This window comes from Melanotaenia boesemani, chromosome 9 (assembly GCF_017639745.1).
Source record: "Melanotaenia boesemani isolate fMelBoe1 chromosome 9, fMelBoe1.pri, whole genome shotgun sequence".
NCBI classification, from domain to species: Eukaryota; Metazoa; Chordata; class Actinopteri; order Atheriniformes; family Melanotaeniidae; genus Melanotaenia; species Melanotaenia boesemani.
The window spans coordinates 28,927,492-28,945,157 of record NC_055690.1 but is presented as its reverse complement, the minus strand read 5'-3'; the positions used below and the strand labels follow the sequence as shown (position 1 = coordinate 28,945,157).

The following is a 17,666-nucleotide window of genomic DNA, read 5'->3' as shown; positions in this document are numbered from 1 at the left end:
AAGATATCATATATGTAGATATTAGGTAATAATAGATAATTAAGAAAATTTTACTTTTTGGAATTAAATTCTAAAAAATAAATAAAAGATTTTTTCATCATGTTGATGTAATTGTATGAAATGAACTAGCATGTACCATTAATTCAAAACTTTAAAAAAGTGCCTCTACTGTTACACCTCAGGCAGGGAGAACTTGAATAAACAGTTCTATTTTGTTTATGGAAAACAAGGCATTCCAGGTCAGACAGGCAGAGAAAAAGGTACAGGTAATCCAGGTGTTTCTAAGGAGACTGGATCAAGGTGATGAGGATCACGTGTGCAGGTGGTCACACCTCCTCAGCATGCGTGAGATATACCTCATAAAGTCCACTGGGAGGACCTGAGAATCTGATAAACTCCTGTATAAAAACAACAGTTATAAAACTGGACAGGATGGGAGTTCAGTCCCTCTCAAATGCTGCCTGTTGGAGCTTTTAGACATGCAATTTAAACATGAGATCATGGACCTTGGAGGACATTTTTTGGTTTATGCCAAGCATAACGAAACAGATCAAAGTAATTTGGCATTAAAAATAAAAATAAATAAATAAATGAATAAACAAAACAAACAAACATACATGTTCTCTCTCCTCCCCGAATCAAATTGTTATTTCTAAATCTTTAAGTTGAAGTTTTTTCATAATAACAGCAGGTATGAACAGAACTATTTTGACTCATTGAGGAGTTGCAGAGACTTTTAATGTTTACAGAAAATCGACAGGGTTCTGTGAGGAGAACATTTACTCTGATCTATAAAGTCCTGGCATATCAGGCAATGTCATTATTTACAGAATATTTAAGAAATATTTCCCTCTTTTAAATAATAGTTAATGCTAAATTTGAAATGAAATGCCCCATGCAGAGTCAAAACATCTTTATAAAATGGCAAATACTGCTTAAAAAATTGCAAGTTAATTAATTGAAGTTCCAAAAAAAAGAAGAATAAGAATAAAAGATCATAAACAGGAAAGGTCTTTAAACATACCCAAAGTAATGTATGTAAAAATGAGGCCTTGGCATCTAGATTAACACTGGACCACCAAATGCACCGCCAGTAGCTTCAAAATTTACAAGCTACTTTATAGTCATACAAATCCTTAGTTCGTAACATAGTTATCTTCTAACAAGCCAAGGAGAAGTTTTTTTATGGCCATGTTCCGTCATTATCTTCGTTATCAGGCACAAGCACTTTATATACTGCTGCTTCATGTTATTCATGCCTGCAGTGTGACAAGACTTGTTTCCTAATGTTAAAATGACATACTTTTTTAAATTTTTTTTATTTTCACAACATGAAAACCAGAGAATTTGCAGCATTAAATCAACTTGCTTACTCCTTATTTTCAAGTTGATCTCCTCTCAGAAAATGTCCGCCCTCTTCTTGCGTGTTGAGCTAATTCAAATAGAGGCTCTCCTCACAGAGCAAAATGAGAACAGAGAAAATGAAACAAGGTTGTCGTTGTTGTGCAGCTGCACATAAAAAGGTTAGCCGGAATTACTTGTATGTTTTCTCTAAAGTAAATATAAGGAATATATTATGATTTGAACAAAGCATACTGACTTAAAAACTAGATGTAGTCTTCTATAGATATGAACTTGTTTTTTTACTTTGGTTAAATATTGTAGATTTAATGCTGTTACCTTAACATATTCAGTGTAACTTTGTTAATTTAAGATGCAGTCTGCTGAAAATATGCTTACCTGAAAAAGAGAAAATAAAGAATCTCTGAGCTTATAGTAAGTCGAGAGGTTCATAGTCCAAACAGGACTTTATTTCTTTAAAATATGAAGGAAAAATAGTTAATTTTTTATCATTTAGAGCAGTTAAAACGAAGAGTACCCTCTTTATGAATTAAGGACACCACAGTGTAATAATAAAACATTGCAGTGGAATTAGTGATCTTTTAATGGAGTGACTGGTTTCTGGGATTGTTTACAGAACTCCAAAACTGCCCTTGATCCAGGGCAAGCAAACATTTGTTTGACATTTACTCTTTAGCATTAGGTTTTTGCACAGTTTTGTAGTCAGGAGATTAATGCAGTGTTTCATGAACAAATACAATAATTTTGCTCTAAAAAAGTTTGAAGAAAGATTAGGATTAGCAAAAGGACTAAGTTCTGGTAAATGTGTTGTTTCACTAATAAATGCATCCTAATAAATTGAACATCAAGCTCGACTGGTTAACTGCGCTTGTGCTTGAATTTCGCTGTTATATTCCTAACAAAGAGGCAGCAGCAGAACACTCCAGATGTTTTCTGAAAGCGTGGCAGGAAGGTAGAAATCCCAGGAATTAGAAGGGGCTCATTGACATGTTAGAGTTTATTAACCTGTGGATCAATTTCCACCTACAGGTGGTCTATATTTGCAGGAATGTGTAGATCAAAGTTCATTATGGATGAACCATCAATGTCAAAAAACAGATGTGACACACAGATGAGTGTCAGTGATAAATCATGAGAATTGAGGTCAGCAAGTTTTCTGGTGAGAGTTTAAACATTATCCTGCTGGCTGGGAAATTTAAGTTTTTTAAACAAGCATAGAAACAAACAAAGAAGTACATATTTGTGCTTTAGTGTAATAATTATTTTTTATTCCACTGCAGTTGATGCAGTATAGTCAATTTAAACCTTGTACATAGACATACTTGGCCAACATCAGAACTGTAAGTTAATATCAATATGACATAATTTAGGCTACACAGTATTTAAAGCAGACTAAATCTGTGACATTGAAGCGGCTGAATTGTGAGCATGGTTAGCAGTGGACACTTTAGTTTTGTTTTTTGTTTGTGTTTTTGCATGCTTTATTTATTTATTTTTACTTTTTCTGAACTGAATAGGTTCGTTTATCAGCTACTTTTCCTCATCTTCATTCATCTCAGTTCTATAAATGGACTTTTTCTTGGTTTCACGAGTTTATTGCGCTCAGATCAGGTTCACAGCCAACAGCAAAAGCTTTCCAGATGTTATTCCCTCTGGGATTAAAACGCTTTAAAATATTATCTCTTTTTTTTGCCGGTTTGAGGGACGAATCGACAAAACAAACTGCGAAACGAGCTTCGTCAGTTATCCCGCTGACCTCTACACCAACCACACCAAGTTCTGACGTGTTCACTGTAGCAAAACATGGAATTTGGATAAATCGTCTCCGTCCGATGACCCAGCGCGTGTACACACGTACGCATGCGTGCCTGCACTAAGAGGAAAGGGGACGCGCTGTTAGGGCGAGGAGGGAGGGAGAGAAAAAGAAAGAAAGAAAGCCTTCCAGTAAAACTGTTATGTTCTTCTTGCCAAATTCACGCCAGTGTTCGTCCGACTGTCTGACAGCCTGAGGTTGGCTTGTGTCCACACGACGTGGTTCGCCAGGGACGAGCTTTGATGCCCTCATCACATCGCTGCTTCTACACGTGCGCGCGCGCTACGGGCATATTTCTGATTTTCCCACGCAGGAAATGTGCACTAAAGCAACGTGAACTTGGTTGCAACATCACTGTACGGTACTGCAGGGTCCCTCCATGGATTAGACCTCATCTGTCCGGCAGCGCTGCTGGTAAGTGGGGCCGTTTAAAGCCCTTTCGTGCGAGCAAGGGAGTAGCCCGTGTTATGTCTGTTAGGACTTTAGGACGCTTTAGAAGAGAATAGAGGCTTTTAAAACAAAGATGATCGGTTTCATCCGGCCTCTCTGAATCACTGGATGTGCCATTTTATATGGGTGTTGCGAATATTCTGTTTTACGTCCGTGTCCGTGTAATTACTTAGATTTTAATTATTAAAATGGAGTTAATTCCATATCAGACAGCTTATATGTTCCTGCGATCCGAGGTGTTGAATCTACGTTCATTATACCAGAAGTCCCGTTAATTGAAATAAATATAATTTACCAGCAAATTTCAGAGGGGAATATTATGACTGTAATAATCCATTTAATTGAAGAATCGTTATGCCTTTGAGTTTTTACAGATCAACACACACTTTTTTTTTTCTTTTTTAGCTTAATGCTGCAATGGAATTTGCAATACTGAATCACTTTCCTCCCGTTTTACTTACTCAAGAATGACCGTTTTACTGCCACCCTTCAATGGAAACCATTTCTGGTTTTGGCAAATAGTAGATGGATCAGCTCAAGGATCAGATTCATCTCTAAGGTCCTGTGTCAGGTCTTTTGCCTTGTTTGTTTAGGAAGTCCCTTTTCAGGTTGTGACACAAATAGTTTTTCTGGTCTACCGCTTCTTCTTTTGCCCTCAGCCTGGTTGTTTTAAACTCTGTTAAAGTCACACTGCACAGCATGTCAGTTTAGGTTAGGTTCTTAATTTTAAATTAATAATTTAATTAAATTATCTGTAGCATTATTAAAGAAATGGAAAAACAAAACAAACAACAACAAAACAAAAAACAAACAAAAAAAAAACAAAACAAAAAAATGTGTCAACAGGCTGCTTGTGACAAAATGCCTAATAATACAATTAAAAATAAGTTCTTTGCTAAGTTGTCTGTAATGTGTAGACTGAACACTGGTTTATCAATTAATTAGGTGCCTTTTTGTGCTTGAATGATTTAAAAATTAAAGTTAAGTGGCTAAACCAACAAAGCCTGGAGAACTATTTCTCAAGACCATTTAAAAAAAATGACAAGATTGTCTGATATTAAGCAAAATATAAAGAAATGAAGGGTGTATACTCATGTATATACCGCAACAGAACGAAAGTGATAGATGACTTAACTTTAGATTTGTTACTCCACAGTGGCGTTGTAGTAAAGCTTGTCTATTCTTTGTTAATGATTACAAATATATTTATTCATGAGAATAAAAAAGTAAATAAGTTTCCATACCTTACAGCTGTAAAGCAGGTAGGCAGCTCAGTGCTGGCTATTTTATCTACCACTGCTATCAAAGTGAAGAACTACTTACTCTCAGCAGCTCAGTGATGTTGAAAGTTTTTCAATCTAGTGAGTCCGCAGGACCCACAGGTGACGATTTGAGTGGGTCCCTTAAATTGTTGTGTTAAATTCCTTTGATGGTGGTATGACATGATTATAGTGAACAGACATATTAATGTATGTATATGAAATTAAAGAAATAAAATTCCAAATTTGAAAGGTCATGTGACAAATAGCACTACAGCAGATGTTTTATTATTAACACAGACCAGTCATACCATACCAGTTCTGAATATCACTCGTCCTGTAACTGATGCCAGTGTTTATCAAACAGGCACCACAAACAACAACAAATTATTATTCACCTTTATGTACATGTAATAAGTTTAATGTGTCAATGACACAATTTGCTTTCTGGCTGTTGGCCATGTATCGTTTTCATGGGAAAAATGAGGTGTGTCTCCGTGACGAATCAGTAGCGAGTTTACTGAGTCTTTTCAGATTTTAATGCGTCAGGGACGTAGGATGTGTACCTAGCAACATCATAAGACCAATCAGAGCTGATGTTCAATTAAGGGCTCTTAACCTATAAAGGGATTAAAATTGGGGGGAAAAAAAAGACAAATTAGAGCTGCATCTTAGACTGATGGCTTCCAGCTGAACTTCACTCTTCAGTAATGACTTCTTGCATGATGAGATCCTTGTTCTAGCCTGGACTTGGTCTACTTATCCTCAAAACCAGCATCTTTGGCAATACACCAAAGTTAGTCAAACATTTTTGTGGGAGATGCGGCTGCATGCGTATTGACATTTGTGTCATAGGATGATGTAGGGAAAATGCGATTGTGTGTGCACTGGGGAAACTTTAGAGAAGTGGGTACTGATACACTAGCAGTGTTGGTTTTCACTTTTTTTTCCATTCCTGTGGGCATTTTAAAATGGCATAGCTGACGTTGCTCTAAACTATTGGACAATCAGTTTGTTACATCTCTGAAAGAAACTTTAATCTTTTACACTGTTTAAAGAGCTTTGTATTCACTTATTTAAAGGAGCAAATATAAAAGAGAGACTTTGTTTCGGAGATGTTGGATTTATTGGGGTTTGGAGAAATCAACTGAAACTCATGATATGCCCTCCGGAATAGTGACGTATTCCTTCTTGAATAAATTAGCATGGCCTGGAAATATAATGAAATCACATCTGTCCTCAAAATGTTCATCTTACACACATATAGTCATTCTTTGGGTATTACAATTGAAACCTATCTGGCGTTATGACTCATCAATTTATTTTTTTATTTATTTTTTTATACGGATAACTTTAAAACATATTAGTGTTAAATGAATTATGCCATTTTTCCCTGTGAGGGGCAGAAAATCAATAAAACTGGAATGTAACTAGGAAAAGTAGACATCTGCTGTCATGACACGATCCATGAACAAGACTCTATAATATTCAATCTTAACCTGTGGAAAAACATGTCTTTTATGTTGATTATGGGAACATTTGGTCATATATTCTAGACATCTGAATGGATATCTCTGTTAATTCATACCTGATGATTTTCATGTCCACTTTAAGCTTAAATAATGGGAGCCTAAGATTAAGCAGATTAAATTAATCTTGGTATTATTTGTTTTACATTCAGTATAAACAGTTTTAGTTCACTACTCAACACTATAGCACTTGTACACTATTTTCCCAAAAACTACACACCAGTTCAAGGACAGCTCACAAAAAAAACCCCCCAAAAAACAAGTGAAGCCTCGATGAAATGTAACAACTCTCTTTTTTAATCTGAAATCTTATTTAAAAAGTTGCTTTAAAAAAAAATACGGTATTACAATACTTTTCTGTTTATAATAATAGATAATCCTCATTTTACTGAAGCCCAAGCTAAACATTGAAGGGTTTGTGTACCATCCAAACTATAAAAAAGAAAAAAAGAAAAATATTTTTTGCGTATTTCTACTTTATGTTTTCAGCAGGGTGCACTCCACTCTGCAGCCACATTTGTTTTTAGCATAAAAATAGTAATAATCCTCCACAAAATGACTTGCAGATGTGGCACAGTGTGTGGAGGATTGAAGATAAGAATGAACATGAAGCTCAAACACATGTAACCTTGGTTCAGTGTGCCTGAATAGCCTGTGCCCAATATCCGGAAAGGATGTTCATCTTTCAAAGTAGGGACCTGAGATGACCTGCTCTTCTGTAGAACTAATAAATACCAGATTGACTTTAAAAGTACTGTATAGGATAAACCTACCAAGTTATTAAAGAGGTCTGTTATTGGAAGTGTGCAAACACACTTAACAGACACACACACATAGTCTGAGCTACAGTGTACAACTCCATAGTGTTTCAGATTTTGTTTAGATTGTAAATATCCATCCATCCGTCCATCCATTAATCCATTTTTTATACATGGTTATTCCAGTGCATGGTTGCAGGGATGGGTGGTTCCATCTTTAGCTATGTAGTAGGGCTGGAAAATTCTCAGTTAGTCTCTGATAGTCAACACACAAGCCATTTTGATGCGCATCATGACTCAATCAGCAAGAATGCGTAAGAGTACATTTTTGGAAGTCAGGAAAAGAAAGAGAGAATGTGATAGAGCAAGAGAACAGACAAGAGCCAACAATGGACTGACTTTTACTGGCTGGAGAGTGCTCAGAGAAGAGACAGGAGGAAAGATGGATGCTTTGTTAACCTTCATTACAGGGAGCCAAAGTGTGAAAGTTCAAGGTTAGGCATTCTTTGACCTTATCTTCCTTGTAAGGTCAATACAACTAACCCACTAACCCATGTGATTTTTTTTCTAATTAATTAAAATTAATGTGTTTATAATCTTAGAAAAACTACTCATTGCCAAATTCTAGCAATAGGTGTTTGGAAGATTTCTTCTTACCTGAGGACATATCAAAGGTACAAATATTTTCATGAATGCCAGTCTTTGTTAAAAGTTTTCATATAGGGTTTAAAAACAAGTTAGTTCATAAATGGTTTGCCATTGAGGCCCGAAAAGCTTATATCTTTCTTTGGGACTCGTGATGTAGGATCTTTATTGGATCTACCTTCACAGGTCATTTGATGAGAAGGTGAATTGTTGTTTAAGCTGTGAAAATTATTCTAGTACTGTTCCATCAAATAATTGGTTGATTGTGATGAGATCTTTGCTGGTGAATTTCTCTAAACCCACTATCTCACAAGGAAAAGGTGGAAAGTTTTTTTTTTTTTTTTTTTCTATCTCTTAATTTAAAATGTCTTTTATCATGAACAATATTGTATTGATAAATACAAACTCCTTACTATGATTTGATTTACTTGGGCTCATCTGGTCTTTTGGTCTGTTTAACTGTTATAGGGGTTTACATATTAAGGAAAAATAAATAAAGAAGAAAGCAATGTGATTTGGTTTATTGGTAAATTCATATGCAATTGTGTTAAGATGTGCATGGTGAAATGGATGATAATGGAAAACTAATAATAAGTCCAGGACCAAAATAGCCTTCTCACTTCAAGTGCCATAAATCCCTCAGAAAAGTAGAAGGAATCAGCGTATCTCTTTTCTATAGTATTGGTAGGATAGGTATAAGTTTTTTTTTTAAATAGATGCTTTACCGTAGGTTGATTAAAGGCTTCAATTTCTTTTAGGTTGTTCTTCATAATAGTGGTCAAAATGTCACACTCAGTTCTCCAGATTTAGTGCTTTCGAAGGGATTAAATTCAGGGATTATCTGTTTTAGAGGTGGTTTTCCATTGTGAGTAGAACACACAGGATTTTATACATATATGTTCTGTGTGACTGCGGTTAAGAGCTGTGAGCTGCTACTTGAAAGGGGTTTTTAGAGCAAAGGTCATTGTGACTTATATGTCACCCCTGACCACTGTGAATAGACTCTCCATTCAGAATCTAACAAAACATGCTACAGCGCTCATCTTAAAACACTTCAGTAGGTTTACCTACATCAATAGAGCCAGTTTCAGTTTGGGCACATCTTTCCACTCCAGTTAATGGGTCAGTGTGTTCAAGCAGTTGACTGGCACTGTGTGAAAATTTGCTTAATAATTGACACCAATCTGTCAATGTTAAGTATCTACAAAAGTAACCTTTTCAAACCCTGCCATTTCTTGTAAAATTTAGAGGAAGGGGCTTTAACTACTGATGCCTCTGGCAAGAAATTACCCATTGAGTGACTTTGCTGGAATTACTTCCTCTGTGCAATTTTGTGGTAGCTGCCTGAGTCATTTTTAATCACTACAGTGTGTTACAAAGCTTTCAAAGCGGTCTGTCTACGTATCTACGCTGATCCATGGTTAGACTTAACAACAGTGCTTTAAATATGTCTTTGGTGAAGGGCATCTCTGTCAGGAATAAATCAGTTGGTGCCAAACATCCTGAGGATTTTCAGCCATCCAGTAAGCCTCGCAGCATTGTACCCCCAGCCCAATCTCCATGCTGGCTTCCCTCCAACTCTCTTTCCCTGCACACTGAATCACAATCAGTCTGCCATTGTGCTTCCTGGCTTTTGTGTCTCAGTACATGCTATATATCCAGTAGTTGCGATGACTTTATGTTGCAGATGGTGAGACGAGAAGACTGGAATTGATGGTAGTAATTTAATGAGGACCAAGACTGAGAGTATAATGTTACATCTAATGACTACTTTCATTAGCATTTTAGTTAAAGTACTTTAGTGATGAATGGATTACTTGTTCAATTTATTGCGCTTTCAATGAATAATGTATGAAATTTATTATCTTAAGTGCTAAAATGAACACTACAATGACATAATCACATTTTCCTGGAAGTCATTTGTAAATTCATAGATGGCATGTTTTGTCCAACTTAAAGTTTCAGAAAATGAGAATATTACACACATATTAGCGAGGCCACAACAGACATGGAGTACATTTACTGAACTCTGGGGATAAAAAAAAATGGTTTAAAGTTCCAGATTTTTGCATTTATATATATATATATATATATATATATATATATATATACAGCTGAATTCCAAATAAAGCTGTTCTCATTCACATGCTTCTGTTTGCTTTATTAATGAGATAAATACATCTCCCTAGAGAGACTTAAGTCTTAAATCCATTTATGCTTGAAGAACACACTATCCGTCTTCTTCGTGCACGCGTGTTTTGAATGTTTAGGGCATGTTGGAAACACCTTTATTCCTGGGAATTACCGCTGCCAAGCAGTGAAACTGACGTCTGTTTGAGGGAGTGAACTCTGAACTTAGTACTGTCTACTAGTGGAGGAACTGATGTAAAGGGGTAATGCACCCAAAAATGTGGTTTTTTTGAGCTGTAAACAACACAGTATTACTTAATTGTGGTGAAAACCACACATACTGTTGATAAAATTAGTATTTTTTAAATTTATTTTAAAAACAGGATTTTATGGGTAAAAAAATGGCTCATAATCCCTCTACAGGGTAAAACCAGGTTATGTTTTTCGTAACATATAGAGATTATCTATATCACGGAAAATTTTCAAAAACCCCACAGCCCCTTCCCTCCAGATGCAGATAGACAGGTCCTCAACTTGCAGGCAAAGAAAACCACGCATACCAACGCATATGAAGAGATGTGAACTTATATGGTGTAGATCTGCTAGTTTCAGACTTCTATTCTTTCACAGAGTTTCTAAATAAATATTCCTGCAATGGGACAGATATGTGCTTTTGAGCCTTGTAAAAGTAACACCGGACTTTATTCTTTACCTGCTGATCCTCATCTGGCCACACATCAGCTCAAATTGTAGCAGCGACAACTTAAAGTGGCACTTCCTGTAGACACAACCTGCCGTGAGTCTCCACAGCTTTCCAGAGCTGCTGGAGCTGCTGACAGGCCAGCGTAACAGCTGATATAGTCAGGACCACCTTGTTCATGAGTAGCTGAGGAGAATCAGGAGGGGAAAGTTCTTCCACCTCATATACCGCTCTGTGGCGTAGGTGCTTTGTGAATCTTGCTTTGCATCTTGTCAGTGAGGTGAGCTGATGTCTGTCAATCATTTCCGCCTGTGCATCGTGTCCCGCCCACTCTCTGCTCCCTGATCACCTCCCCCCTTAACCCTTACATCTTTAGGCATTTTTTAAATTCAGCAGTGGGTGGAGTTATGCAAAAAGTAGGGTGTGTAGTTACACTTGGAAATATAAGGACGACGACGTATAACAACGTTTGAAACAGACTTCACTATTTACGCACATTAGGGAGCATAGATGGGCTTTAAGATGTGGCAGAATGTCTCCAACATCTTCTTGCACAGTCCGATCCCAAACTGACCTGTATTTCAACTTGGGCAAATGCCCATCCTTCCCCTGAAATAAAAATGCTATTTTGCTTATTTTATTGAGCTTTAAGAATGCAAAACACACTCCAAAATATCCAAAAAGATATAGATAACATAACTGCTGTATTTTAGATGTTATTTAGGTGAGTGCAGACCCATGTGCAGCATAGAAAGTTATGTTTTTGTGACCACAGGACATAAAATTCATCAAATAAGGGGAGGGATATATGTGCTAATCTTACTGTGTCACAAACACAACCTAACAGGGTTAAATTAGAGGATGTCTCCGATTACAGTAGGATTCAGTTTGGGAAGACTAAAAACTGAATACAGCCGTAATAAGTAGCAGCATAGCACAAAAAAACATTAACTCACCTCACACACACACACACACACACACACCTTCTCCCCTGCCTCTGGAGGCCTCATCTGCAGCTGTATTAAACTCAGGCCGACTGAGCAACCCTTACAAAGCTTCCAAAGTCAAAATTATATTTGTAATGACATTATCAGTTTTTAGTATGTTAGGTTATTGTCTGTTGTTGTTGTTTCCTTTATGTTTTACTAAGTCGGCGACAATTTACAAAGTGTAACAGTGTCCACTGAAACTACATGACTTAGACTGAGACATACCTTTGTTGCTGAAAGCAACTGAACAGAATCAAACTACAATTACAAGTTGATTCAGGAATAATTTTAACTTGCAGTTTTTTACTGAAGGCTACACATCAACATTTTTTTATCAAGTCAGAACAGTCGAAGGGACATTCTTGGCAAAAACATCTGGCTGATGCCCCGGCGGATTTGAAATGGAATGAAAATCCTGCTCACCTGGCCAGCCGCTTGGTCACCCTTGTGTTAAATGGTGCAGAACTAGCAGGTCATGGCACTGGGACTGGGTTTAGCATTAGTACAACTTTGTTTAAACATCTGTGTTGAAAGATCAATTTCATCAGGTGTGCTGGGGGAAGAATATTAAACTTGCTAGGTAATTGCCTCTAGGTGTCAGAACTAGAATAATGATTTAAAAGCTTTGCAAATGGCAAATTTTATTTTTATGTGTTACTAATAGTGTCCCAACTTTTATAAACCTGTGTTACCTTAAGTAAGGGATAAATTGTTCAGCCTGTACAGAAAATGAATATTTTTCTAACCAGCAGCAGTCCAAAATCCAAAGATAGCTACATATGCTGGGGCTATTTTAAAGTTTAGCTTATCTTTTTCATGATGTAATCAACGTGAAGTAATCAATTTCCTGTTAAAATTTGCAGAATTTCTGTATTTTTGACGGCCTTGACACAACAATGAAATTAGTCAAACTGTACTTGATTTGCTACCAAGGTGACTGCTCTACAGAGAAGAAAGGAAACATACATTTCCTTGTTTGTCCTTGTTCATATCAGTTTTTTCTTAATTTCCCAAAGAAACAAAGAAAACCCAGCTTCATGACCTGCTGAGGATGTAAACACACTTATCCGTTAGTAGCTCAAAGAGGCCACACCCTGATTAGGGAGGTTGCAGTTTCATATCATATTTCAAGCTGTAAAAGGACCGTTTTGTATTACGGGGGGCTTGAGTGTTCATGGAGAATATTGCTGCATTAAATCCACCGCCGGTCCCTGTGGTCGTGTTAATTGATCATGTGGTTTCCGCTCCTTTTCTTTCTCAAAGTTTGGGGTGAGCATGAGTGAGAAGGAACTTTCGAGCAGTGTTGCATTACTCTTAGGGCGGCTGTAGCTCAGGAGGAAGAGCAGTCGTCTTTCGACCGAAGTGTCCTTGGGCAAGACACGTTGCCTCCCGATGTGCTTATCAGGGTGTGAATGTGTGTGTGAATGGGTGAATGTGATAAGTAGTGTAAAGCGCTTTGAGTGGTCAAACTGACTGGAAAAGCGCTATATAAGTACAAGTCCATTTACCATTTTTATTACAACACAGTACGTGCTCTCACAGATATCCCAAAATAGACTATCTATTTTATTGCTTTTAATTTGGTTAATGTTTGTTTCGTTGCATAATTTTATTGTTTTGGGATAGGGGAGGGAATGTTAACGGGAATAAGTGTGAATGTTTGAGTATGTTGCAATTCTTTGTAGGGGGGTGGTGAAATTTCTTTGTATGAGATTCATGCAATGACAATAAAGCATTCATCCATTCATTGACCTTCAGCCGCACCCCTTTAGTTTACTATTGATTTTCACTGATGAAGCGTGTCAGGCATACTCAGTAATATCTTTTTCATCATATTTTGGTCTCTGCAGGACTTCTGTCTGAAAGATTTAGGATAAGATAAATAGTTGAATGTGATTCATGTTAAATGCCCTTTAAGCTGATCTAAGCCTTAATCTGAGCTCTCTAAACCATATCTGAAACAAGTCGATATCCCTCAGATCAGGGTCCACTTTGTCCATCAGTTCCACATGATCCTCTTATTCTGATCAGCACTCATCTGCTGCCTCTTCTCTCTCTCTTATCTCACCCTCTGTCTCATTCTTTCTCTCTCTTGTTTTTTTTTCTCCCTCAAATCATTTGATTTTCCTGGCACCTAAAATTAACTCACTAACCACATCATTCATAGGTTTAGTCATTGACTCTACATGGGTGGAGTTCACTTAATCACATCTCCCTTTTCAGATAATTTCTCACAAACAGATTCTGCCTTTTATAGAACAGTTTAATAGATGTGTCTGTTAAGTCTTTTTTCCTGTTAGTTCGCAGGATGAGCTAATGCATTGTGCAGACATGAGAGGACAAAGGATGATGTGAAGATGTCCCAGAAGACCACTAAAAGTAAGATTTTTCTTTGTTTAGCTTTTTTTCAATAATTAATTTTTGTCTACCCACAAAATTTAATGAAACATTTGGGTTTATATCAAACAGGGGTTGTGTGGCTAATATGTAGTATTGTACATTTGAGTATTTCTCAAAACAGGGCCACAGATTATCTAATTTTTACCATCTTAAAACCTAAAAAAAAATCTTATGGCAGTTAGACAAAACTATAAATTAACCGTGTCAGACTCTTGCTTATTTTGTCACATTTTTCTCAACTGAGGAACGTCTGTGTTGCTCTGCGTCATTACATGTGGAGGAACTGCTCAGCATATCTTGCTGCTACTCAGCTGTGACTGTTCAAACTGGTCTCATTCCAAAATTTGAACTATGACAGTAAAAATGTACACATTAAAAGCTCAGACACAACAGCTCTGGAAAAAATAAGAGACCACTGCTATTTATTCCTAAATCAGGATCTTTGAGTATTACTATCAAATATTTAATTCCTACATAAGCACGTCATTCTGCTTTACAAGGACAACAAAGCTACAGTCTTGCAGAGGGCAAAAACAACTCAACTAAAAGAGATGACCACAAACTCTATACTCAAGAATAACTGGCTGACATCAAGTGACCATCAAACACAGTGGCTAACTGAAACTGGGGTGCAGTGCACGACAAGAACAGATGGAAACAGGCTCCTACAGGCAGGACTGGAGTCGTGCAAAACTCACCTTAATCAGTGAAAACCTAAGACCTTATGGGCTCTACACACGGAAGGCCACATCACTCCTTCTCCATTCATTTCCCATGAAACTAGAGCGATGAGGCGAAAATCGCTGCCCTCCTCCAGTCAAGCGACAGGCAACATTTGTGCATGTGAAATGTTGTGCTCGTTGACGTAGATGTGCACACAGGGCTTGCGACGTGACACCAGAAAATAGGCAAATGTTCAATTTTTGTCGCTGTCGCATGGCACTACAACCAGTCAGTGAGGGGCTTCATTTACTGACCAATGAGAGCAGGCTAGACAGCGCAGTCTGCAAACATTTTCAACAAAGAAAAATAGATCATTTTACCTGTGTCTGACTTTTCCCATACTTTACGATACTTCACACAAAGATTATAGAGATGTAAATAAAAAGGCAACCGTGTGACGCCAGGGTGAATTTGTCAGAACGGATCAGCCTTGAGGGCCGCTATCAAATGATGAAATTCACGATGCTGTAACCTGTTTTGTAAACTCGGATGAACCCAGGGTTGTCTTTCTCTTTTGTACAGTAAACAGCAGAATTTGTGTCAATTCATGCAAAATCTTCTGACTCTTCATCCATGTCAGTATTCCCTCCAATATCATAACCATTCAAATTTCTTGGAGAAAAGCAATGTTGGATGGATGGTACTGCTGCCATCGCTGTCGTTTCCCCAGAGTGTGTCTTGTTTATCAGACTGAGGTTTGAAAAAGACCACAGGAACTGGACAATAGAAGACTGGAATAAGATCATCTTCTTGGAGCCCAATTTTCAGCTTTGCCCATCATCTAGTTGTTTTATTGTACAATGGAGACCTGGATGATCAGGACTTCAGCAAGGATGGAATCAGGCACATGTGTCTTTGTGAAAGATGCATTATAAAGCTACCTAACACGATTATCCTAGAAAAACATTAACTTCCTTATGCTAAGCCTGTGCTCCCAAACTGACAGCAGAACAATCCTCCATGCTACACAAGGAGGAGAATCAAGGTCTGGATGGAGCATCGCCACATCAAGAGTCTATCATGGCCAGCTCAATCTCCAGATCTGAACCCTGTAGCAAACCTCTGGAATTACATCAAAAGTCCATCTTGCAATGACCATCCATCATTGCAAGATGGATGGTGTTATGGCTGCCATTTATTGTCGCCACCTGTGTCCTGTCCTGCATGCAAATGCCCGTTTGCTGTTTTCTGACGGGAATTGGCTGAAACTGACACGCCTTCACGTCCTCCCTCCTGATTGGATAACTGCTGGTCCAGTCCTGACTGTCTTCCATCAGGAAAGAAAAGACTTCTGCAACTGCTCAGTCGTTGGCAACTCTTTTCCCCAGATGGTCTGCACTTAGCTTGCTGAACTGTTGTGATTGTGAACTTTGCTTTGGCGATGTTGATTAGTTAGATTAGAATTTGTTCCAACAGTGATAAAACTGTTTGGCTTTTGTGTTCTTCATTTTTGTTTAGCTGACTGATAGTCTTGTCTTCTTATCTCTGGTTTGGTAAATCTTGAAGCCCTCTTTGCTTCTCCTCTTGTTGTATTTTGTTAGATTATAGTTAAAAGTTAAAATGTGTTGGGCTAGATTTTAGGTTTGTATTTTGTATATAGAAATTTTACTTGAATACGTTTAGCTGTTGGAGCTAGTGTTGTAGATTAGTAGGCCAGTATTTCATTCATTGGCTATTCCTGGTTTTTGCTTTCAACTGGCTAATTTCGAGTTAAACCTGCTGTTATATTGTGTTTATGCTTTAAGCGGCTTCGCTAATCCCAACACGTGTGATTCCCCAACCCTTCTGTATTGTTCCTCCTGCTACCACGCAACAATAAAATCCAGTAGCTCCCTTTTACCACCTGTCTGCAGTACTCTTTGTTACGCCAGATGGTCAGAAATCATCAAGCAAAGCTGAGAAGTTTATATATATATATATATATATATATGTGTGTGTGTGTGTATATATATGTGTGTGTGTGTATATATATATATATATATATATATATATATATATATATGTGTGTACATATATATATATATGTGTGTATATATATACACACACACACATATATATACACACACACACACACATATATATATATATATATATATATGTGTATATATATATGTATATATATATATATATATATGTAAAAAGAGTTACCCAGCAGCTTTGTGAGCAGTATTTTTTTTCCCCAAGATGTGTATATACTTAAAATAGTAAAACTTCATAAATAAGGAGGATAAATTGTTTTTTGGTGGTTTATGTTAACAACTGTGACAAAGCACCCATATCCCCAAAATCAGCTTTTCTCACAAAGATGGGGCTCAATCTGGATTTTAAAATACCAACCGTAATAACTTTGTTTTTAAAAATTAAATGTAAGGATTTAAAAATATTAGAAACTTAATAAATATGTAGGATAAAGTGTTTTTTGGTGTGACAAAGCCCCTACTTGCTCAAAATCAGCTGTCACTGAGATAATGCCAAATTCAGATTAATATGGCACAAGTAATATGTTAATCTCTGTTTATTTTGACAGCTCTGATAAAAATCCTAACTTGATAAATATAGGTTTATATATATATATATATATATATATATATATATATATATATATATATATATATATATATATATATATGTATATATTCTTTTTTTTACAATAATCTGGCAACTATTTTGAGACCTCCGTGGTGATTGGGACTTTCATTTTAGGAAAAGTTTGTTTTAAACTACTGCATTGCACTTTATGTTGGGCTCAGTCACACATCTTTTGCTAAACTCCAGCTTTTAACTGGCAAAAAAAAACAAATCAAAAAACAAAAGCAAAGTATTTCAATTTTAGCATCACTTCTTTGGCTTCTGGTTCATTTTAGGATTGAGTTTAAAATTCTTTTGTTTATATATGCCTTAATGGCCT

General features: G+C 36.8%; 1 protein-coding gene across 2 annotated transcripts in view; it reads left to right on the top strand.

Moving 5' to 3' along the window:
• The first annotated feature begins 3,275 nt into the window (after window positions 1-3,275).
• Window positions 3,276-17,666, top strand: part of st3gal4 (ST3 beta-galactoside alpha-2,3-sialyltransferase 4) — a 38,709-nt gene continuing 24,318 nt past the window's right edge. The window contains exons 1-2 of one of the 2 annotated variants that reach the window (XM_041995502.1): window positions 3,276-3,589; window positions 13,936-14,014. In XM_041995502.1, coding sequence (XP_041851436.1) covers window positions 13,993-14,014 — 22 coding nt within the window. In that variant the 5' untranslated portion in view covers window positions 3,276-3,589; window positions 13,936-13,992. The remainder of the gene's footprint in view (window positions 3,590-13,935; window positions 14,015-17,666) is intronic. The other variant, XM_041995503.1, reaches the window with a different exon arrangement.